The 25,455-nt window shown below is 42.4% G+C and overlaps 1 protein-coding gene across 1 annotated transcript in view; it reads right to left on the bottom strand.

The window, feature by feature from the left end:
- ryr2a (ryanodine receptor 2a (cardiac)) overlaps positions 1 to 25,455 on the bottom strand; it is a gene marked incomplete at its 5' end in the record, with an annotated part of 269,110 nt that overhangs the window by 87,161 nt on the left and 156,494 nt on the right. Inside the window, 16 exons of the mRNA XM_080455627.1 lie at positions 293 to 438; positions 1,105 to 1,232; positions 4,447 to 4,590; positions 4,968 to 5,073; positions 6,215 to 6,415; positions 6,509 to 7,218; positions 7,534 to 7,709; positions 7,892 to 7,986; positions 8,783 to 8,914; positions 9,519 to 9,605; positions 10,704 to 10,863; positions 12,808 to 12,968; positions 13,435 to 13,549; positions 17,020 to 17,165; positions 20,744 to 20,935; positions 21,425 to 21,633. Of these exons, the coding sequence (XP_080311753.1) occupies positions 293 to 438; positions 1,105 to 1,232; positions 4,447 to 4,590; positions 4,968 to 5,073; positions 6,215 to 6,415; positions 6,509 to 7,218; positions 7,534 to 7,709; positions 7,892 to 7,986; positions 8,783 to 8,914; positions 9,519 to 9,605; positions 10,704 to 10,863; positions 12,808 to 12,968; positions 13,435 to 13,549; positions 17,020 to 17,165; positions 20,744 to 20,935; positions 21,425 to 21,633 (2,908 nt within the window). The remainder of the gene's footprint in view (positions 1 to 292; positions 439 to 1,104; positions 1,233 to 4,446; positions 4,591 to 4,967; positions 5,074 to 6,214; positions 6,416 to 6,508; positions 7,219 to 7,533; positions 7,710 to 7,891; positions 7,987 to 8,782; positions 8,915 to 9,518; positions 9,606 to 10,703; positions 10,864 to 12,807; positions 12,969 to 13,434; positions 13,550 to 17,019; positions 17,166 to 20,743; positions 20,936 to 21,424; positions 21,634 to 25,455) is intronic.

Raw genomic sequence — 25,455 nt, 5'->3', positions numbered from 1 at the left:
CCCATTCAAAGTATGGGAGGCCATTGCGGACCCCTCATTAGCTGTCCTTTCAGCCAATAGGGAGAAAATCACGAGAAAATCATGCCTACTTCTGCTTCTCTTCATAGACAGTAGTACCTTCGGTACCCCTGTAAAAATGTATTTATTGTTTTGTTGTGTAAACACAGGGCAAAGTTACCTACTATGCCTTTAAGGGGATGTTGATCTCACCCCCCGTGTCAGTTTTAAGTGCTACATTGGGTTAGGTTTGTTGTTATTATATCCCTACTGTGAATTCGGCCAGTGTCCTCACCCCAGTCCTCTGATCATGAGCTTCTCTTCCTCTCTCCCCATGCGAACGCTGAGCAGAGATCTGATCTGTCCCAGAGCAGCCAGCAGGTTGATGGTGTCCTCTACTGACACTGCATTGATGGTGTAGGTCTTAGGTAGGGCACGCACCTACACTCACACACACACACAGAGAGAGAGAGAGAGAGACAAAATGTTGACGAAAATGTCCATCACAAGCCGGCATGGTGATTTTCACTTTATTGGAGTATTTCAATTTTTCAATACCTTTACTTCTACTCCACTACATCTCAGAGGAAAATATTGTACTTTTTACTCCACTACAATTATGTCAAGATTTTGGTTACTAGTTACTTTACTTACAACTAACTTTTGATTATGATTACAAAACATATAGTAACCACTTCAGCCCTATACTATATTCTTATCTACTCACAAGCTTGTAGAACTGCTATTTTCAAATATTTTTATAGGCTACATTTGGAAACTTGTGAAATGGGATATTCTGCACCCTTTACTTTTACTTTAAGCACTGAGGCATATTTTAATGCCAACACTTTTACGTGTAAATATAAGTACATTTAATACTGGACTTGTTCTTGTAAGTGTATTGAGTATTTCTACATTGCTGTATTGGCACTTTTACTTAAGTAAAACATGTGAGTACTTCACGCGCGCGCGCACACACACACACACACACACACACACACACACACACACACACACACACACACACACACACACACACACACACACACACACACACACACACACACACACACACACACACACACACACACACACACACACACACACCTGTCCACCGATGCCGTCGTACTGGCGATGCAGCAGGACAAACATGGCTCTGACCAGCTCTGGGTCCTCAATAACAGACTCTTGAGCCCAGCGGACCATGGTTTCTGAGATCAGCTGCTGTAAGGTACCTGCAGGGAAACACACAGAGAACCACACTTACATACTCTGAACTTCACTTTAGCTTCAACCTACTTCATTTTCCTTTCAGAACTTTGTTTGTGCAGTGCATGGTTAAAAGCAACATACAGACACAGATAGGGGCAGGGGGGGGGGCAGCAGTCAGGGCTCCACCCGACCTAGACGTTCAGCAGTCGGATGGAGCCCCTAGCTGAGCCCCTTTGGGTGAATGACAAGGCTCTGTATCGACGGCCTGAGGGCATTAAGATGTAATGGTTAGGAACCAGTGGTTCCCAAACAGTGGGTCTGGTTCCATTTTTTCAGGGACCCTTTTTTAAGGGTCGCGGGAAAAGAAATCGGTTTCCTACATTTAAAAAATATATTATTTCAAAACGTCAAAACACAAATCACATATTTTCATGAATTAGAAAGAAAAATCATATTTTTTTTTAAAGAATGTCATAAATAAAAAAATATAAAAATAATAAATCAAAGAATTTCCATAAATATAAAAACCTTTCAAGTAGTGAAAATAGCCGATCTACAAGCTCACAACGTGTCGCAAAATATTTACTCACAACCCATAAAAATATGTCCGTGAAAAAATAAAAATGGGTCCCGACTCATTGTCTGGGAAACACTGCTCTATCTAGTTCTGTTTCACACAGTTCTATTAATGAAGCATAAGGAGGTGCTCCATTTCACACAGGCTCTCCCCTCCAACGCTACTGAAGGCTGTCCGTTGTCAAGACCCCACAGAGCGCTGTTAAACCTAAATTATACTGTGTATGACAACCCCCGTGAGCCAGATTTTTTGGCTCATGGACTTAAAGTAATGTGGAACGTCTCACAGGCTGTGAGCCACTTGGCTCATATACCTCCTGAAATGTCTAGCGGCTCACACGCCGCGTCGATAAAGTCTCACAGCTTTGATTGGTTGACTGACCCGGGTCTACTACGGAGCTTGTCAGTGAGCCGATTATTGAGTCTAAATGCCCAGAGCGATGCGTTGTGAGATTGTAGATCCACAATGTTTTGGCGAGCAACACCATTGTACAACAGGTTATATAATAAAGCTTTTCATTATGTGAAATACAGCTCTTCATTATGTGAAATAGAGCTCTTCATCACGTGAAATAGGGCTCTTCATTATGTGAAATACAGCTCTTCATTATGTGAAATAGAGCTCTTCATTATGTGAAATACAGCTCTTCATGATGTGAAATAGAGCTCTTCATTGCGTGAAATAGAGCTCTTCATTATGTGAAATAGAGCTCTTCATTATGTGAAACTAGAGGTCCTAGATGTGACTCACGATAGCCGCGCACGGGGCTCTATTATTAGGCCTACGTCGTCTCCCCTCCCCCCCCCCCCACACCGCACACGTTCGGTCGCGTCGCCGTCGTTGTCTGTTGTTGTTGCATAAACATGGATGGTGGCTTGTTTCTCGCGCACAATCTGGCAACACTGAATGTAGTCCAGGCTGTTGGTTGGCTAGTAGTGGTCACGTGACAACAACACACACACACACACACACACACACACACACACGTCGCACAGACGCACACACATCCTCGACTTTTTCTTCACGGCGCTGGTGACTCAAAATTAGGTGTTTTTGTTTGTGTGTTACGCACTGGATTGGAACTATTTTTGCAATGTTATTCTTCACAGTTGACCTCAAAGAAAGGTAGGCCATAAGATTGTTTTGTTGTTGTTGCTGGCTGGGTGACGATCATAGTGGAAGGATGTCTGTGCGGAGATTTAACCTGCGGTGCTTACACACACACAGTAAACTGTGGAAACACACCAGACTTTTTTTTTGCACACACGGGCATATACGCTCACACACACTTTTAGATCCAGTCCTATTTTAAAGGCTGCGTATGCGGGACTCGCGTATCCGCGCGGCTGGTGTAGCCGCTATCATTGATATCAATTGGATCTAAACAAACGCGCTGTACGCGCCACGCATACGCGCGCTTTGAAAAGTCTGGTGTAGATCGTAGGTGGTCTTTGGGATGTACATGGCACGTGAATGACGGACATATTAGCGTGAGTGTGGTGTGATAAAGTGAAAGCAACGGCGTGGTTCGAACAGAAAGGTAAGCAAGAGGAGGGGAGGGGGGGGGGGGTGAAGCGAAGGACGTGCTTCTGTTGTCGTTGTTGTGGTGATGCAGAGAGATTGAACCTGCGCTGTTTGGTTTTATGCTTTATCCAACATGACAGCCATGTAAACAAACAACCAATGTCATTTACAACTAAACGTTGCTCTCAAGAATGTTTTGGAAAACATTTGAAGTGAGAAATAGACGATGCAATGACCGAAAAGTGATTCTATTTGATCCACTGCACTTTCTTGTTCATCTGCGCCGCGGAAAACAAATGAGGAAATGGAAAAAAAGTCGCCCCAAAACACAGTCGCCCCCCAGTCTATATACTGGCGATTTGCCTGTAATACCCACGGATTTGGCCCGGGGCGACTGTGTTTAGGGGCGATTCTTTTTTCATTGTGTCATTTGTTTTCTGAGGCAAACTTGTCCGCCCAGCCCAATACTTCTGGAATACTTTCATTGCCGTAAGCAAGGAAATACTTGGTTTTGTTGTTACTTTTGGGTAAATGTATTGATTAAGTAGCCGTGTAATAAGCGGGATAATGGTGGTTAATCGCCCTGAAGGGCTTTAAATGTGAATAATGACTACGTCCCCATGCATTATCCCTTACATACTTTTGCGAGCGAAGACGGCCGCTTCGTGTTGTTTCGGCTGTGGCCGTCAGCGTTCGGTTGTGCTGACGGTAAACGGTGCGAAGGTGTTTCCCCGTCCGGTGTGGTCGTAATGTGGTGAGTAGAATTAATTATGTTGCGAGGTGGAAAATGTGTAGTGAGCAATGAGAAGTACCCTACGCCACCCGTAAATTCAGCGCGCACGTTGTGGCTGGTGTTGTGGTGACATTACATATGTAGTTGTTGTGTTTAGTCGAAATCAATGCTGTGGGTATGGCGTCAGCGGCGAGAGGTCCAAATGCATGGAGTGGGTGTGGTGTCAGCGGCGGAAGTAGCTTTCTCCTTTATATAGGTGAAATAGAGCTCTTCATTAGGTGAAATAGAGCTCTTCATTACGTAGGGCTCTTCATTACAGACTACATTTCACTGCTACATTGGTCACAATGTTCTGTCTGCATGCTGCTGTAAGAGGGTCCTGGCGTCTGAGCGGCACACTCACTGGGTTTCTTGTCTTTTTTCTTCTTGGGCAGGTCGGCCAACTTCCTGTGAAGATTAGCCACGCTCTCCACCAGCCTAAGGAGACGACCGCGAAGGGTGAAGTCACTGTCGGCGTCGCTCGCCTTCTCCTCATCTATCTCGATACCTAGAGGAACACGGGAATAGGTGAAATCTCAATAAAAAGAAATATGAGGCATTGATTGATTCCATTTTGTTATTATGGTGATTATCAACAGATCAAAACCTTTTAAATATTGCATTTAAATTATGTGCATATATTATGAACACTGTAAATGCTAACTCAATACTCAAATCGCTATTTGCTTCTGCTAAGAATGCCTTGACATGCATTGAATGCAATGAAGAATGCATTGCAGGTGGATGCTGAATAGGATGGATTGGAAGCTGGCGATCCAGGAGTCCGCACGTGTTGTCACATCGCATCATCATCGCTTGAGTTATAATATATATAGTACATATATACATAAATATAACAAAATGTGTAAGCCATCAGCACAGTACCACAGTGTATCATGAGATCTTCATGGAAGTCCATCAGTTGTTCTCGGATAAAATCAGGACAGGGACACTCTTGCTTCTCATCCTTGAAGTTCAGCAGCATGTTGATCTGCAGGGGGTTTAATGGTTCGAAGTGAGAAGACATGTTCTCAGCTTTTTACCTGCCTTCTATACTATACATACCTCTGCTGCTCTACTGCTCCACCAAAGAGAGGGGTTTCTGTTTTGTTTCATTCAGCAGCGCTAATATAAGGCAAGATATACTTGTAGCCGAAGTATTTGATACAAACATTTGGTTTCCCCCGTGATTTTCAATTATTCAGACTGATACGCTCACGTAATCTCTGCTCAGGGCTTCAGCAGATATAGTTCTAGTTGGCTCTACTCTCTGTTTCTTGCAATTACAATTACAGTTCAGGGATTTAGCAGACTCTGTTTTCTAGAGTGACAAGATCGGAGGAAATTGCATGAACCCATGAACCCCAAGGAACAATAGAGTAAGCAAATAGAGTGCCAAGCAAACTTTCTAAAAAATTCAAAAATTCTATGATGGCAGGTAAAAAATCTAACCTCGCGAAATAATTCACTTACAATCTGTCGACAAGCAAACAGCATACAGTACATCTATCTACATAACGTGCAGTATAGCATGTGAACAAGTCACCAACATACAACATCTGCATAGCATAACTAACGTATCGAAATAGGAAACATGCTTATTTCTGTCAAACCAAGCATTTGTGTTCCTCCTCTATACTCAAGGTTATATATTTTACATCACTCTGAGTTCAAGGTTCTTTATTGTTACATCTTTTGTACGGAGTAAAATGGCTTTTGTTCAGCTCCTCTGACAATGCAGTAGCGTAATAACATACATTAAGAACCCTCAACTATACACATGCGCACGCACACACCCTTCCCCTTACAAGGACATAAATTCACCTATACATGGACATTTATATTTATTGTTGACTGAGAAATGAAGAAACATGCTCTAAAGTGCTTTAGTTTTTGATGATTTATCTTTTAGGTTTGTTTTAGTCCTGCCTGTCTTGTTTTATTTGCTCACTATCTGTGGAGCTGACCTGTATACATTTCAGTGCATTTTTAGAAATACTACGTTTGTAAGAATTGTATGTGATAAATAAATACATTGATTGATTGATAACAACAATAAAAAAGAAAATAAAAAGCAGGCATCTATACAGTATATTCACAATGGCATACACAAAGTGACCATGTGGTCTCACCTGTTCTTGTGGAGGCGACCTGAACTCTTTGGTTTTCTTGGCCGTGAGTGAGACAGACATGTTGAGTGCCTGCATGACCTCGTTGTAGCGAAACCTCTGGTTGTCTTGGAGACCGGCCACGAAGTCATCCGAGAAAGCCACGACCGCCTCGATGCGGTGCCGCACCTGGCAGTCACACAGGTACTGCAGCAGATGACACATCTGAGGGAAACAGGCACATCTCCGTAAACACAACATAAACCCAGCGCTTCTCAAAGTGGAGCCCATCACATTCCAGCTTGTATTAACCCTCACCTGCAGCTTCACTGGCTCAGGCAGCTTCATCTGCAGCAGACCTTCCTTAAGCCCTTTCCTCCCCCCTTCGTCCAATCCTACTAATCCCTCTCCTCCCTTATTGTCAACCTCCCCTCCCTTATCGCCGCCCTCCCCTTCCTTGTCTCCCTGCTTGTCCTTCGTGGGCTCCGCCTCCGCTTTGCCAACTCCGCCGCCGTCTTCGGAGAACACGGAGGGTTCAATGAGCTGCAGGATGTTCTTCAGGTCCCCGTTGTGGAACACGCCCATGATGAGCAGCGTGTAGAACAGCTTGATGAGCGGCACGAACAGGAACTTGGTGCTGCCCCCGATCGGGTCGCGCACGTGCATGCTGCCCTCGCGCACGGCCTCGGTCAGCATCTCGATGGTCTTGGTCTTCAGGGTCTCCAGCGGGAACTCCGGGCTGTACTGGAAGCAGTCCGAGCTGGCGGCGCTGATCCCGGACGCGGACGTGCGGCTCCACGTGGCGCAGACGAAGTTGGGCGAGGTGAAGTGCATCCTGGGCCGCAGCGAGGTGCTGAGGCCGATGCCGGGGAGGCCGTGCTTCTTCTTCTCGTCCGGGAACAGCGTGATGCTCTTGGTCTCGTCGGTCATGGGTACGATGTACTCGTTGTTCATCATGAGGCGCGCCGTGGCGTAGCTGCTCAGGTGAATGTCGATGAGGAGGTCGTAGTAGCCGGTACGGAGTAGCCCTGGAGAGCATGAGAAACACGACCACATTCCACTGTGAAAACCCAGTCTATTACCTGGCATGTAATCATTCTCTGTGGCAAGGAGATTTCTATTACCTGGCATGTAATCATTCTCTGTGGCAAGGAGATTTCTATTACCTGGCATGTAATTATTCTCTGTGGCAAGGAGATTTCTATTACCTGGCATGTAATTATTCTCTGTGGCAAGGAGATTTCTATTACCTGGCATGCCATGGTAATTATTCTCTATGCCGAGTGTGTCTATCACCTGTCATGTGCTTATTCTCTATACAGCCTGGAGGAGCTGTCTATTACCTGGCATGTACTTATTCTCTATAGCCTGGAGGAGCTGGGCTTCGTCCACATGGGAGCAGAGGGCGTGGGCCACGCGGTTGTTTCCCAGAGCGCAGACAGAGGTGTACAGCCGCAGGGTGTGGTAGTGGAACTTCAATAAGTCCATCTGCTCAGACAACTCCAAGATATCCAAAGACCTGAGAAACAGAGGAAGCAAGCAATGAATGAATGAATGAATGAAAAAATATGCTTTATGTGTGTGTGTGTGTGTGTGTGTGTGTGTGTGTGTGTGTGTGTGTGTGTGTGTGTGTGTGTGTGTGTGTGTGTGTGTGTGTGTGTGTGTGTGTGTGTGTGTGTGTGTGTGTGTGTGTGTGTGTACCTGTTTTCTTCAGGTATATGCAGGGACATGAACTGCAGTGGTTCGTTACACTGAACCAACCAGCCAAGTCTGTCATTCACTCTGGATACAGAAACCTGAGGACACAACAGAACCAAAACGTATATACAGTACACTCCATTTTCATTCATTCTTGTATGGATGTCAACATAACTGCTATTGATAACACATATAATTGATAGATCAAAGCAATAGGCCACGAGAGGCTGCGGGTACTATGGATTGTAGAACCAGCTAAGGGGTGTTGTGGGGCATGTCGTAGAGCGGAGTGCCTTCCACCCCTTTAGCTGTTCTAAAACCACAGTACACCATGCATGCACAGGGAATTAAGTTTGGGGACAAGGTCAACATTTAGGATGTCTTCAGAGATGTTGGGACAATGCAACAGGAACATGCGCATATAGAGGGAAAATTATTTATTCTGCAAATAACCTAACCACCATCCGATTTGAAAACTACAAAGCAGGGAACAATTGTGTACCTGAATCTGTAAAACTTAAAAAAAATATATATATATATATAAAACTGTTAATATGGCAACACGAAAATCTTAGACATTTCCCAGTTAAAACAGTTTTTACTACATCACGATGGGTAATAGCCACATCCATGGTGGAGAGGAGTACAGTATGTTGAAATATTGCACACTATGCGGTCCAGGTGTGTGTTTATCAAGTATTTTACAACGGGACTCAGCCAATCAGAATCAAGCATATATATCTATATACTGTAGTGTATATGATACAGTATCTACATAATAGACCTTATAATAGATATAATAGTGCATCAGTAAGTAAAATTACACAAGTCTGAATCATTATGCTTTTTTCATACGTTTTGTTTAACAGATATGGCTACAATCAGTAAGTGTACCTTAGGGAAGTGATTGGGAACGCGGCTCCACAGTACAGGAGTGAGGAACTGGATGTGTAGTCGTGGAGGACACTGGGGAACGGAGTTCTTTCTCTCACTCGTAAACAGACCAGCTGACAGAGGCATCACATTCTAGCAGATAAGATATGAAGATAAAGGTTGAAATGTATATTATTTCATAGCATAGAAACATAGAGTGGAGTTGGGCAAACATGAAGCCTGTGAGTGGAGTTCTCACTGTTAAACACACCAGCTAAAAGAGACTCAACCACTTTCAACCCGACGTAGCTATTTTGGGCATGTCAATATAGGTGAACATTAAAAACATGTTTTCAAACATTTTCAAAGAGATAAAAAAATAATAATCTACTAGCTCACAACGCACCACATCGCTTTGTGAGTTTGTAGATCGACTAAAGAGAAACAGTGTGGTTAACAAGGTGATACATTTGGGATCTGAACTCGTAGTTTGACTACTGATCGTTTGTCCACTTTGGCATCCTTTAGAACAGTAGTTCTCAACTTTTTTTTTACATTAATCTTTTTAATATTAATGTTATATACAGTATCATCATTAAAATATGTAGTGTTTTGCCAATTGTTTGGGGGCCCACTCACAAATGCCCTCCTCCCACAGGTTGAGAATCGGTTGCTTTAGAAATTCAATTTCAACAGAATCCATTTAATTTGTTTCTGTTTGTGTTTGGGGAGTTTTCATAATGCACATAGTATTTACCTTTATACGACCTAACTCAAACTGGAAGACGTTGGGGCTGGTGGCCTGAGCGAAAACAGCTGGAAACAACTTGGTACTCGGCTCCACCTGCGGAGACAAATCAAGACAATGTTGATTTTATTTCCAAGATTTCCTCTCCCATTGATTCATCACTGCTGTGTCCTCACAGCAACAAAATGACCACCGCTGTTGAGAAAATAATTATGAAACTATTTTAAATATATGCTTTTTGCCAAATGTCTCTAGATACAATACATTGCATTAACGCTATTATTGTGATACACCGCCATAAAAAACATATTTCAGTATTGTAAATTAGTACTGGCACTGGAACCATAACTGGGGCAAGACTAAGGACATATCTGGAGCAAAAACTAATAACACACACACACACACACACACACACACACACACACACACACACACACACACACACACACACACACACACACACACACACACACACACACACACACACACACACACACACACGCGCACACACACGCTGCAGGGAAAAAAACTGAAGGCTTATCCTACATGGACTAAAGCCTGATTTATACTTGGTTTCCCCCCCAGGAAAAAGAAAAGCGAAAAAGATCTACAAGCTCACAACGTGTCCCGAGTCTAGCCTCCCTCTTTCCCACCGCTGACTGTATCCTGCCAAGCACAGCCAAGGAAATGTAGCACAAATTAGCACAAATGTCAACCTACTAAGTGATACCTTACTTTTACTTTATGACCCCATACAGGCTAAAAATAACTGAGGTAGGGAGGACACCTCCATCTCTCTTCCCTCATTCTGCCACGAATGGCCTATATTGTCATGTCAGGTGTCACTAATAGGGTTTCAGGGCTTTCTTTTCCCTCGGAGGGCACTTTCACAATGGGCCTGGAAGCCCCACTTTGGAATAAACTTAGCATAATGGGATTACACAGCATAATCGGGATTTAGGTACAGACAGGAAGAAATGTGGAAAGAAGCAAGGACGGGAGGAATGGGGAAAAGAAGGACAGATAGAAGGGAGGGAGGAGAGAAATAAGGAAGAAAGGCAGGGAAGGATGAGAGAAAGGAGGGAGGGAGGCCGGAAGGAAATAAGGGAGAAGAAATGAAGGAAAGGAATGAGAAGTCTGGAGTCTGGAGATGTTTGTGGGGAACAGATGAACAAAAGGTCAGACAAACAGTACCTGGTAATAAGTGGTGAGCTCCTTGCCGTTGGCAGTGAAGGTTAGCAGTCCGCTCGCTGTGTCCACCAGACAGCCGATCTCCAAGCCGTTGTTGTTCCTCGCCTGACCAGGACTTGTGCTTTCCCCAGCCCAGACCATGTAGCAGTTACTACGCTTTATGCTGGAGAGAGATGAGTCACACAGCATTAAAAACAAACCATGTTCTACGTGACTTAGAACTAAACCTGTTACCAGATGAGCACATTCAATGTAAAGAATGTCCCCCTGTAAATGGGATTGCATTGAAACCACTGAAAGTGAGCAGTGAGCCAGAGGCGATGGGTTCACACCGACCATGCTGTAGTGCAGTAGTTCTCAAAGTGTACAACTCTGAGTGTGTACAAATGGAACCAAATGGACCCATACAAGTCTATATTAGGCCCAAAATTATTGATATATGCAAAGTTTAAAGTATTTTGAAATTTGTTGTTTTTGCAGATGATACCAATATTTTTAGCTCCGGGGAGAACCTCCAGCAGTTGTTGGAGGTTATCTCAGTTGAACTGGGGAAACTGAAATTATGGTTCGATTTAAATAAATTATCACTTAACAAAAAAAAATATATATAATATTTATATAAATATATATATAATATTTTTTGGGAATAAAAAAATCTACTTAAATACACAGGTAGAGTTAATGATTGATAAAGTAATATTGGAAAGAGTTTATGAGAATATATTTTTGGGAGTTATAATTGACCATAAGTTCAGTTGGAAAGCCCATATAAATCATGTACGGACCAAAGTGGCAAGGAGTATTGAGTCTTATATAAAGCAAAGCATATTTTAAATTATAAGTCACTGTACACTTTATACAACACGCTAATACTGCCATATCTGACCTATTGTGTGGAGGTGTGGGGAAACACTTACCGAGGCAACCTTCAACCATTATGCATAATCCAAAAAAGAGCAATAAGAATAGTACATAAGGTAGGATATCATGAACATACAAACTCATTGTTCTTAAGGTCTAAAACTTATCTTAGTTCAATTTAAAACTGCACAAATTATTTATAAGGCAAGAAACAAACTATTACCTGGAAATGTACAGAAACCGTTCAAGGATAGGGAGGGGAGGTATGAATTGAGAAAGGAATTGAATTTGAAACATCTTGGTGCTCGCACCACTCTGAAGAGCATGTGCATATCTGTCAGTGGAGTGAAGTTATGGAATGGTTTACCGGAGGATGTCCAACAGTGTAAAAATATAATACAATTTAAAAAACAGTTCAAGCAGAATCTTTTGGAGAAATATTAGACATGATAATTTAGGGATTTATGGAAAACACAGATATTGTACAGTATAACAGATTCTATTTGCATATACTGTATATATATATATATATATATATATATATATATATATATATATATATATATTTATTTAATATTGTATATGATAATATATTAGGATTAGGGAGTGTTGCCTGCTCGGTTTAACATGTTAATATATATGTAATAACTAGTTAATTGATGGATTGAGGGGTATGGTGCGATGTAGTGTTGGCATCTGTATGCGGTATGTATATCTGAATGTGCATATACTATATGGGTATATGCACGCATTTGGGTGTATATCTTACACACACTTTCACACACATGTGGTGTGTAAGTATGAAGTCATGAATGTAAATATTGAAACATTTTGAGTGTTTGATTATTACGAACAACGTAAGTAGTTTTGAATGTAAAGAGTTATGAAGGTCCTTGAAATTAAAACGTTTGAGAACCAACCGCTGTAGTGCAGTGTTGCATTGCTGAATTGGAACGTGTTTGTACTCTCTTTTAATGACGTGGCGCGCACGTCGCTTAACACCTACACTACAGGTCACACAATGGACAATTGATATGCATCTAGGCTCATTCCTATGTTAATTCACCTGGTGTGAGTCGGGAGCCTTTGTAAACTTTTTTGAGGTGTGAATTTAAAGTTGTTTTAAATCTATGCATGTGCCTGCGTGTGCTCCTGTTCAAAAAGGTTGTTGCACAGCGTGTTAGGCCGTCCCATGAGCAATGCAACCCTGCTGTAGTGTCAGCTGTCCTCGTGCAACTCCACTGACCTCTCGTGTACTTTGCCCTTCTCGTCTCCCAGGGTGACGGTGACGGTTCGAACCTTGTGCAGCTCGAAGGCCGGGTCGTACTGGTGGAAGTCTGACGTGACCCAGCCCACCCACACACTGCTGGGCTCCTGGCCCGGGAAGATCCGCACTGAGTAATAATACTGGAGGGACAGACGGAGAGAGACAGCGAGAGAGATGCTGAGTAAGCATAAAACCTCATTCATACTCAGATTCATTATTAGGACCTTCTCTCCCCAGCAACCGCCCTAACCTCTAAGTTACCCCCCCCCCTCCCCATCCAATTTGTTTGCCTTTTATGTTCTCGTCTTTTTGAGACTTGTGCATTTGTCTTTTTTAAATGCTGCCACTGATCAAACGACAAGTGATCAAATGACCTGGTAAAATAAAGGTTAAACATATTTGAAATGTTGAAAATAACTGATCCTCAAGCAAAAAACAGACAATGAAATATATATTACTGTGTGTGTGTGTGTGTGTGTGTGTGTGTGTGTGTGTGTGTGTGTGTGTGTGTGTGTGTGTGTGTGTGTGTGTGTGTGTGTGTGTGTGTGTGTGTGTGTGTGTGTGCGCGTGTGTGTGTGTGTGTGTGTGTGTGTGTTTATATCTTACAGTGGAGGTCTGCATGAGGAAGTCATAATCGTCTCTGTCATCTGCCATCACCTCCTCTGACAGACGGGTGGAGGAGGTGCTGGTGTTGTCTGGCTTTGTCCTCTTCAACATAAACCTACAGGGTTAGTAAGTAAGTACATTTTATTTGTATAGCACTTTTCACAGAGAGGACTCACAAAGTGCTTTACATACAACAGAAATAAAAAGAAACAGAACAAAAGAAACAGAACAAGTAAAAATGCATCTCAGAGAAAACAAAACAGCAGACATATTTCACCATTGGAGGAGAAGCTCAATGACATTACCCAAAAGCATGTTGAAACAGTAGGTTTTTAGCTGATTCTTAAAAATATCCACAGACGCTGCAGCTCTCAGGCTACGAGGAAGGGCATTCCAAAGTCTAGGTGCTACAGACTGAAAGGCTCTGTCACCTTTGGTGATTAACCTGGTACGAGGAATGATCAATAGACCCTGGTCCGCTGACCTCAGTGTCCTGCTGGGCACATATGGTCAGTTAAATGTTCAGGTGCCTGGCCATGGCCATGCAGAGCTCTAAAAGTGAGCACCAGGACCTTGAACTGAACTCAAAAAATTACAGGAAGCCAGTGCAAAGAGGACAAAACTGGAGTAATGTGTCACCTTCTGCTTGATCTAGTTAACAGCCTTGCAGCAGTATTTTGAATGAATTGGAGGCGGTCTATGGACGTCTTATTGAGGCAGGTGAGAACCGAATTGCAGTAGTCAAGGCGAGAGGAAACGAAGGCATGTATGATCATTTCTAGGTCAGGATGCGAAACAATCGACCTAAGCTTCGCAATATTCCTGAGGTGGAAAAAACAGGTGCGGGTCACCGATTTAATCTGCGTGTCAAGGTGCATGGCCTGATCAAAATTGACCCCAAGGTTCCTGAGGTTGGGGCTCACATTGCTTTTGAGGGACACAATACAACCAGCCACCTTGGATGCAACGCCATCAGAGGCCACAATGAGCACCTCGGTTTTGGCCTCATTCAACTGGAGGAAGTTGCTTGCTAACCAGGCCTTAATGGCAGACAGACACTTGTTCAGGGCAGTCAGGGTTAAAAGAGCAATACAGCTGGATTTCATTCGCGTAAAGGTGGTAGGAGATGTCTTTAAAATAATTTATAATGTGTCCTAGTGGGAGCAAATACAGTGCAAATAAAATTGGACCAAGAACCGAGCCTTGGGGGACCCCACAGGGGGGACAGACTTAGACACATGACGGCCTACTGCAACTGAGAAACATCTACCTGAGAGATAGGACTTAAACCATTCAAGGGCACTCCCTGTGATACCCACCCAATTTCTGAGCCTGTTTGTCATAACATTGTAATCCACAGTGTCAAACGCAACACTAAGATCCAATAATACTAGAACGGAGCATTTACCAGAGTCGGCAGACATCAGTAAATCGTTTGATACTCTTAAAAGTGCAGTCTCCGTGGAGTGTTGGTGTCGAAAGAATTTGTCAAAAATGTGGTGTTCATTTAAAATAGCTATAAGCTGGTTGGTTGGCAACGATCTTTTCTAAAATCTTGGACATAAAAGTTAACTTGGAGATGGGGCTCCAGGCTTGGCTTTTTTAAAAGTGGCCGAACAAATGCCTGTTTAAAATAGGCGGCTACCTGGCCAGGGACCAACGAGAAGTTGATGATGGAAAGCAGACAGGGACCAATAGTGCTGAAAACGTCCTTTAACAGAGAGGTTGGGATGGTGTCTAAGGGGCTAGAGGAGGTTTTTGTGCTGCTCACTAGCTCTGTTAGGTCGTGGAGGGAAATGGGTGAAAAGGAATTCAGAGTAGACTGGCGGTTTGGAGATAAAGGTTGGATTGAGGTGAAGGGTGTAATACCTTCCCTGACACTGACGACCTTATTGACCAAAAAATAGGAGAAAATCATGACAGTCCTCAGCAGAGAAAACAGGTGTGACAGGAGTTTGTGGACTGACAATGGTGTTAAGGGGGAATTTTGCCCTAAGCGTTTTCCTACCTTGATTTGAGGTTGTTAAGTCATGATGATAGTGGTCCGGGACCCCCAGTTCATAACGAGTGAAGTTGTCCATTTCGGGGACCCCCCAAACCGCAGCTCAGAACGTCCGTCTTTAGATCTTGGCTAAATCCGCTTATTTCCGTCGCTCAAAAATAGTTTCTTTTTTTCGCCCTCCGGTCTCCAGAATGGCGGGCGGAAGTATTGCAAGACGAGATTTAAAACGTGATTTACACAACAATGGCGGCGCCCATGTAGCAATAGCTTAGCAGCGACATCAGACGGACCACACACAGATACAAGAAAAAACTATTTTAGCTGGTTATGAACTGGGGGTCCCGGACCACTATCATCATGACTTAACAACCTCAAATCAAGGTAGGAAAACTCTTAGGGCAAAATTCTCCTTTAATGATGTCAAAGAGGACTTTGGGGTTTTGTTTGCTGGAGGAAATGAGGTTTGTGAAGTAGGCAGCTCTCGCCTCCTTAACCATACTGTTAAAAGCAATTAAAAGTAGCTTAAGATGAAGACGGTGTACGTCAAGCTCAGTGGACTTCCACTTGCGCTCAACAAACCGGCAATTGCGTCTAAAACAACAAATATCCTCATTAAACCAGGGGGATGAATTTAAAGTGGGAACAGTGCGGGATATGAAAGGAGCAACTACATCTAAAATGTCAGAGCAGTGCAGGTTAAAAGCATGAACTAAAATATCGATGTCACCATTGACATCGATAGATGGCACCGCATTGCTATCAAAGGCAGTGGATATTAATGGCCGAGAGGTCATTAAGCATGCGTGAGCGCTTAACTCGCTTGACGGTCATAGTGTCAGTTTTAAAAACTATGCATTTACGATCCCTTATAGTCATTTCCTCAAAAACAATGTTATCTATGTGCCAAGAGTAAAAACAAGATCAAGTGTGTTACCTTTGTTGTGCGTAGGGCCTGAGACATGTTGGACAAAATTAAATGATTCAGTGATACAAATAAAATTGGTGGCAAAATAAATAATACATTAATAATAATAATAAATTACTGTTATTAATATGGATATAAAAATGCCCTAATAAGACGATTCTTTCCAGTTTGATGATGGAGGTTAAAAGGTTGCTAAAATCTGTCAGAAAATAACTATTAAAACCAGGGGGCCGATAAATTAAAACGCAATAAAATGGGTTAGTGTGCCCAACTTTGGTGAAAGTTCAAAGGAGCTGTACTACTAGACACACAATCCTGGAGGAAAAACAGTTCTTGTGCACCAGTGCTATGCCACCTCCTACGCGACTGGTGGTGGCCTTTGACCGGGGGGGTTCATTTATTTACACTGTGATGAAATACAGCAATACATTTCTGAAGGTATAAAAACTATGGGGAAAAAAACATATGCCTTAGTAGATACATAAAATAAATAACTCAATTAAGAAAAGAACTGTGTAGCTTGGTTACTCTTATGCCAATATATATATTGTAAATAAATGATGACAAATGTGAGACAGACAATTGGTAGATTTAAATTGACAGAGAATCAGGTCGATAAATTAAAACGCAATAAAATTGACTAATTTTAATAATTTACCTCTGTTTGAGTTTGGATGGTTTCTCTTGGTTATAATCTTTGTGGTTGTTGAATTCATCCTTCTCCTGCCCATTGGAGCCGTGGAGACCGTGAGCCGACTTCATCAGAACCTCAAAGTCTGACACCGTCTCAAAGTCCTCCAGCTCCTGGAGGAAAAATAATGAACCACATGAAGAGAAATCACATAGGCCTACGCTACATGCTGTAATGTGTTCATTGTCTCCGCCAGGCCGAAAGGCATGGCGAGAGAGTATGTTTTCGCCCCTGTCCGTCCGTCCGTCCGTGTGTCCGTGTGTCCGTCCGTCCGTCCGTGTGTCCTGTCTGTGTGTTAGCACCAAATCTCCGGCACCGTTGGCCCGGTCGCTGCGAAACTGTGCACACACACTCCCTGGATGCCAATTCAGAACCTCTGCCTCAAATATTTCACATGGGCCTGTTATAGCGCCACCAGGAGGCCGATTTGTGCAAAACCCATTTTTTCCCATTACTCCTACAGTTTTTAACCAAACCTCATGCAAATCGGTACACAGTATCTCTATAGTCACGTGATCAACCCTGATCTGTCCGATTTCCCATATTCCATCCTCATTGGCTAAGGTTACCATCCAAAGTTTGCAGGATTGGTCCGTTTTGAACAAACTGCCTCAAATCATGAACGCAGCTTGCCATTTCCATAAAATTGCACACGCACATTCCCACTAGGCCGAGGAAGAAATGGCACTTAAAAGTTTTCACATCAGCCTCATGGTGGCGCTATAACAGGCCGATTTGCATTTTTAACTATAACTGCACCGATCTGCGTGAAACTTTGCACGCCTACTCCCTAGAGACCAAGGAAAAACATCTGCACTGCATTTTTTACATCTGCTTTTTACAGCGCCACCAGGAGGCCGACTTATGTCAAATACATTTTTGGATATTAATCCTTCAGATTTTATCCAAACATCACGCAAATCGGTACACAGTATCTCTATAGTCATGTGATCAAGACGCATCTGTCCGATATTTCATATTCCATCCTGATTGGCTAAGGTTGACTTCCAAAGTTTGCAGGATTGGTCCGTTTTCAACAAAATGTCTCAAATCATGAACGCGGCGTGCGATTTCCGTGAAAATTTGCACGCACATTCCCACTAGGCCGAGGAAGAAATGCCACCCTTTTCACATTGGCCTATTATAGCGCCACCAGGAGGCCACAATAACTTACCTGACCTGGCGGAGACCTGTGCTCCGAGGAGCACTTTTTCTAGTTTATTTTTTAGCCACTTGAAGCCTACTGTAGCATCCCTATTGTGGGCATCTCATAATAGGCCATCTATAATATCCGATGATAGCCTCACAACAATTTTCACCGAAGAAATTTGGGGCAACGGGAAAAAAGGAGGAGGCAAATGATAGACCTGGGGACTAGAAGGATAGACTATAGGGGGCTATTCTATGTGTATATGCTATGGATTACCGTAAATTTCGGACTATAAGCCGCGACTTTTTTCCCATTTTTCGACCCTGCGGCTTATATAACGGTGCGGCTTATCTATGGATTTTTACAGCTAACGGCCACTAGGGGACCTCCTAAATCTATGGATTTTACACCCGCGGCTTATAGTCCAGTGCGGCTTATATATGTACAAATCATTCAATTTAGCTGCTGCGGCTTATATTCAGGTGCGGCTTATAGTGCGAAAATTGCGGTATTATGTGTATATAATATGTATATAGCTCTGTTTTCTTTCTTTTTCTTCTTGCTCTTCCTGTAAGGGTCCATTTGGAACCCCCTCACGGAACCCTGACGGTCCCTGGACCCCACTTTGAGAACCACTGGTGTAGACCTACACAAAGTAGCAAGCTAGAGTGCAGATAATTGTTTGTGTATTGCTTGGCAACTGTCCAGTGACAGTCCAGCTGTGGAACTATTTGTGTTGAAGCCAAATAAATGATTAAATAAACAACCAAATTATAATCTGTTGACATTTATTACTGTTAATAAATGGCACTTGTAGAACTGATGGCAATATCACCCTCAAGGTCATGTCATTGTAGTTATAACAGCACAGCTGTGATCATTTTATGCTCATCAGTCTCATCATTATGCAGCTCTGTGTGTCATATAAGGTGGATTCTTTCATGCATTTCTCTATCCAAGCAACTGCCTCAAGCAATTTAGATGCTATCGGCATCCAAGTTGCAATACCCTCCATTGACAGCCCATTCAGGAAACAGAAAAGTCCTATCCGATTGTATTAAATGACAATAAACAGCTGTACGGAGGGCTTGGGTTCTAATCTTTGTCTCTGTCAAGAGAATCCACCGTTGACATGTTATGATTGGACAAGTTTCTGTCAATAAACTCTGTGCAGTCATGATTTATTTCTATGTGTTCGAGTTGTAAATCACTCAACGTCCTGCGTACAGGCAATTTCGAAAATTGCACATATGCAGGACGTGGAGTGATTTAAAACGAGTGCTTCCAAACTCGAATACATAGAAAAAAATCATGACCGCATGAGTTTGTTGACGGAAAGTTGCTCCTAACATGTCAACGGTGGATTTTTTTTCAAACATAGACAAAGAGAACCCAAGCTTTCTGTACGGCTGCAATATTGGTGAGTTTATTGCAGTTTAATACAATCAGATAGGACTTTTCTGTTTCATGAATGGGCTGTCAATGGAGGGTATTGCAACTGATGCACATAACATCTAAGTTGCTTGCGGCTAACTCTATCCACTCCTCCATAAAATAATACGGTAGTTAAGCCTCCACACAGGTCGAAGTTCACTGTGATGGCTGTGACCACAACCACATAAGCTAAGACTGCACTGTCACCCATGCCACTACAATGTATATAGTTATTACTTTTATGCAGAAGGCCCAAGCCAAAGACCATACCATTTGATAGAAAGGGGGGATTGGGATTTGGTTTAGTTTGTTTTTTTGTGCTGTCCTCCTGTGTGCGTATTTATTATTTGTCCACCACTATATAAGTCTCCCTCATGTCTCATTATGTCAGGTCTGTTAGTTGAGTTCACAACTATTTTCTAAGGGCCCTATAACTTGTTTATTCTAAATTGTGTTTGAAAACTTCTGTTGACGTTAGCTCCATAAAGAACCTCTCACTCCTCTATACAGCTCCGAGATGAGGTTCTATGTCGTTCTCATCCAGAATCGGTGGAACGTCCGCCAAGGCTCCGCTGTTTACCCTTTTGTATACATCTTATCTCAAAACTAATGATAGATTCCAAACTGCACCGATGTTTAAGGTTTGGTCCGGAAACATGGCCGCAGGCTGACTAAATAAGCGATTTAAACGGGTAGTTTCGCTCCGGACCTAAAATATTATGCTCCGAACCAAACCTTAAACATCTGTGCGGTTTGGAATCTACCATTCGTTTTGGGATACGATGTATACAAAAGGGTAAACAGCGGAGCCTTGGCGGACGTTCCACCGATTCCGGATGAGAACGACATAGAACCTCATCTCGGAGCTGTATAGCGGAGTGAGAGGTTCTTTATGGAGCTATGTTGACGTATGCTTTTACTGCTTGGTCCCTCACATTCACCTTAAATGTAATTTTGTTTTGGATTTCCCCACGTGACCAACAGTTTTAGCCGTGTAGTGACATAGAATTGTATAAACAAAGACATTACTTACCTTTTACCTCATTATACCACACCTATCAAGAACAGATTTTTTTATAAAACAATCAATCAATTTGCCGTTGTTACCTTCTTGGGTGAGAAGAGGGCACCGTTGGCCGGCAACGTGACGCCTGCAGATTTGGAGAAAAAGTCTGCACACTCTACAGGCATGCTCAGTCGGTAAAAGGCAATGTCGGTGTTACTGTTCTGCGACCCAAACGACCTCTGCGTGACCTTCAGGCACGGTGGCGTTTCCACCGTTCCGTCTAGCCTTGTCACCTGTTAGAGGACGAGATGGAGAGAGGAAAGGAAAAGACAGTAAATACAAACAACCCTATAGTATTGAAAGTTAGATTCGAACACTGCTACAGTAGGAGAAAAGCAAAAACTATCATTTATAATTATTTATAATTATTATCTAATTTTCATTTTTTCTTTTTCACAAAAACAAAAATCCAAAATAGCAGATCTACAAGCTCAAAATACGTCACATCGTGACACGGTCTGAGCTTGTAGATCACCTATTTTCTAATACGGTAGCTAAAGTATGCAGAACTTTGAGATGGGAAAAAGTTTGTTTTTGTTTTACTTAGCCATTGCAGCGCTAAACAAACTGCCTCGCTGATATTTTGGTTTTGTACTTTGGGGACTCTATGCATTATTGTCTTTATGTTGTGTTGTATATGTGTTTTTTTTTTGGTGAACAGACTGTGAAATGGAATATCCCTCTGGTGACAATAAAGACTGCTTATCCATCCATCCACTCACCTCAATGTGCTCGTGGTATTGTGGGACAGGTATGAACTGGGGCAGTCTCTTGCTGAGCCACATGGTGATGTCTCGGTTCATGTTGACGGCGAAGGGCTCGAAGCCCTCCTGCAGGCCACAGATGGTGAAGTACTTCAGAGTGCTCACGTCTTTACCGAAGTTCATCCTCCCCACCTGAGACACGCCCAGACTGCACACAGGGATGAAACCTGTGGGGACGGATAAACGAAGAAACGACATTTCCCTCGGGATCAATAAAGGTCTGTGTCTATGGCAATGGTTCCCAAACTTTTTGGCTCAAGACCCAAAAGAGAAATGAAATGTTTGCCCGGTACCCAAACTAGTGAAAATAGAAGATCTACAAGCTCACAACGCGACGCTTCGCGCCACGTTGTGAGCTTGTAGATCGGCTATTTTCACTACTTCTTAAAAAAAAAAATCTAATATATGGAATTTCTTAGATTTTAAAATAATAATTTATTCATTCTTTTGAAAAATCATTGCATTTTTTTTAATACATGATTTTTTATTTTTTTTTATAAATACATGTTTTGACATTTACTCGTGACCCATAAAAATTGGTCCGCGACCCAAAGATGGGTCCCGACCCACTGTTTGGGAAACAGTGGTCTATGGTACCTGAGCCAAGGGGTTTGGGGTTTGGCATTCAGAGGGACTGTAGCCTGCCAAGGTAGAGGTATTGATGGTGGAGAACTAAGGATGGGATAATAATAGTTATTATCGTTTATCGTGATTAAAAAACGCTCACAATCTATCATAGTGTATAGTCCGTCATACACTGGACCTGAGTTGGCACGGTACTTGGACCGTTTTTTGTTTATTTCTGTCTACACCAAATCTCTCCGCCAAAAATAGCAGATGTACAAGCTGAATGTTCCCCACAGAATATGGATGTTGGGGTGCAGGTGGTTAACAAAATGTGACATTTTAAGGGTTTTAAGCTATTTATTTTAATATGTAATTTAATATATCGTGATAATATCACCAATTATTTTGGCCACAATCCCAGGAGTTTATTTATTTTCTTTCTCTTGTGTTATTCCATCGTAGAATAAAAATAAAAAATAAAAAGCATTGCCAAAGTTTTGCTTGATTGTGCAGCTTTTAATTTTCCCCAGTGTTGTAGTGCTAAATATTCCCATATTGGGTGGAAACCTTAACCTTGTATGTCCAAAACTGTTACTTTTCAGGAAAAAAAGAACCTGTGTTCCATTGGATCCATTTTAGTTATAATTTAGTCACAAGCTCTTGTTAATTACATTGGTTAAATTTTTATAAAACCCACAGAAGGACTCCGCGGGCAGATCTACAAGCTCACGTTGTGAGGTTGTTAATTGGATATTTTGGCTACTTTTGAGCATTAATTCACAAAAAAAACACAAAAAGTGGAAATATGGAAATACGAGGTTTCATTCTGCCACAGCAACGATATGCATTTCCATAGAGACACTGAAGTGCAGTGTCGACTGCAGTGCAGTGGTCAGAGCTACAGTAATAAACTTTCATATAATAGCAGCCTCCCTCTGGTCAGCTGTCTACTGCAGTGGTTCTCAAACCTTTTCATGTCAAGGACCCCCAAATTGACACTTATTTGCCCGCAGACCCCCATTTGAAAAGATATGCCAGGGACCCCCATAAGAGAAGATTTTTACGGCTCTAGCAGTGATTTTCAACCATTTAAAATTCAAGGACCCCCAGTTCGACATGCATTAGGCTACAGACCCCCATTTATTGTACACAATATTCAATCAAAACAAAGATCCCTGCTCATGAAAGTAATTCAATTGGAATAGAGAACCGAAGTCTGACATCACTGAGCCACTATCCCCCTGGGTCACTTATTATTATATGTAATTTTTTTCCATTGAAAATACCATCAAATGCAATATCATAAAGACACAGACTCACATACCTGACATAATTGCCAGGCTTATTTGTTTATTTTTGGAACACAGTTCTTATATGACACAATTATAAGATGACCCTATGATATTTTCAATAGACTCAGGGTATAACGGTGTGACGCCAGGACTTCGATACTCTATGTTTGATGCTGATAAGAAAAGCACAATGCTCCACTGCAGGCGGCATCATTCCTTATGTGTTTTGTCCTGATAGTGCCAATAGATGGCGCTAATATTCAGGGAGTGGCCTGCAGCAGAAAATGGTATGTGTTTTTTTCTGTCTAATCAATGGCTATGCCCTCTGGAAAGATTAAATGATCCATGATGTGGTGAGAGAGAGAGACGATTACTAATAAAACTCATATATGTACTCCGTATAGAGAGGAAGAATCAAGGAGTCTCCAGTAACTGATGACTCACCAAAACCATCATACAGAGTTGCAAGTTCATGGCATTTTGTCTGGATGAAGACTAATTTATCCTCCGTAGTACAATGGTATCGCTTGGCAAAAGGAGCAGATCTACAAGCTAACAACGCGTTGCGATGTGACACATTGTTAGCTTGTAGCTCAGCTCTTTTTGGTGTCTAAATTAAGCTAAGAGAAAACTGGATGTGTTATTCAACACTTACAACTGATGCCCATTCAGTGTCACAGCCTCTATACTGCCATGTATGTACAGTGAGTGACTTTTCTTTCACTTATCGTTTTCACACACAAACTAGAGCACTTTAGGCCATATTTATTCACAACTACAGAGACATGTGCTGTATGTTACACCTGAGGGGTCCAATCGAGCAGTATTCCTTGAGCAGGAGAAGGAGATCAGTGTTTTTCTTAAAGACAGCTCTGCAGGGACACAATTTGGGTCCATTTTTGTTCTCCTGATTTAAATTAACACTGAGCATTTCCCTGTGCACATCGGCTGGTACGGGTTGGTCTCCCCAACCTCCCAAGCAGCGCTGTTAACCCATATAAACATGACTTCATAAATATCACCTGAACCGTCACTTCAATTCTAAATTGAGTGAAGTGAAAGTGAATTGAGCCTAGCTCTGGTATCACTATCAAAGCAGTGGAAGCATATACATTACAAACCTTAGTTAATTTATAGGTACTGTAAGTGATTTTGTTTGTGTGTGGCTAAAATATGGTAACGGTAAGTGTTAAATAGCTCTATATAATAGCTCTATATTCCAATATAGCAATCATTGCTATAGAGTGTTTGTTCAATAACAGGGGTCTCTCCTCATCTCTCCAGCTATTTAGTAAACAGAAAATACATTTTCATTTTGGGATACCGGCTATATCAGGAGAGGCAACTCATACAAGACACATAATAAACAAGTTAAATTGGAAGTGATGAAACATAACAAAGAAAAGAGCAGACAAAATTTGGAACTGGAACACTATAAAATTGAAGCTGATAAATTATCTTTGTGGGGTTCTCTCTCCTGGATAAAATTGGAACATTTATTTTCTGATTACTAGAGCTGGTGAAAAGGGGAGACCCTGTTACTGAACAACATTCTATAGCCTGACTACAGTCAGAATATAGAACTTTAACTTTTGAACAAAGAAAACAAAAGAAAACAAAACATTTTTGTTTTTTTGGTTTGTTTTTGTTTCCAAAAAATATCAGGTGGAGCACCATTCCAAAGAGTGTACAAAATGGAACCACATGGACCCGGTTCCATTTAGAACATTATTTGGACTAGATTTCACAGCGTCGCATCATACTGCAGTTCTGGAAGTGTCACACCAGTCCTGTGACAACACTGACTGTTCCTTCTTTTCCTGCCCATGCCGCATGCAGCCTGTTTCCAAGGGAGACCAGACAGTCCAGATGGATTGTTGGAGTGCTTGCAGCCACCCACACATGCACAGGCACGCACGCACACGCACACGCACACGCACACGCACACGCACGCACACGCGCACACACACACACACACACACACACACACACACATACATGCGAGCGGGCACACACTCACACGTACCCACATAACGACGCATCAATCACGGGCAAACCAAACAAGGACTGTGTGCTTGAGTCTGTGTGTGTGTGTGTGTGTGTGTGTGTGTGTGTGTGTGTGTGTGTGTG

This window comes from Gymnoscopelus braueri (assembly GCF_963280865.1).
Source record: "Gymnoscopelus braueri genome assembly, chromosome: 17".
NCBI lineage: Eukaryota > Metazoa > Chordata > Actinopteri > Myctophiformes > Myctophidae > Gymnoscopelus > Gymnoscopelus braueri.
This window is presented reverse-complemented; position numbering and strand designations above follow the sequence as displayed.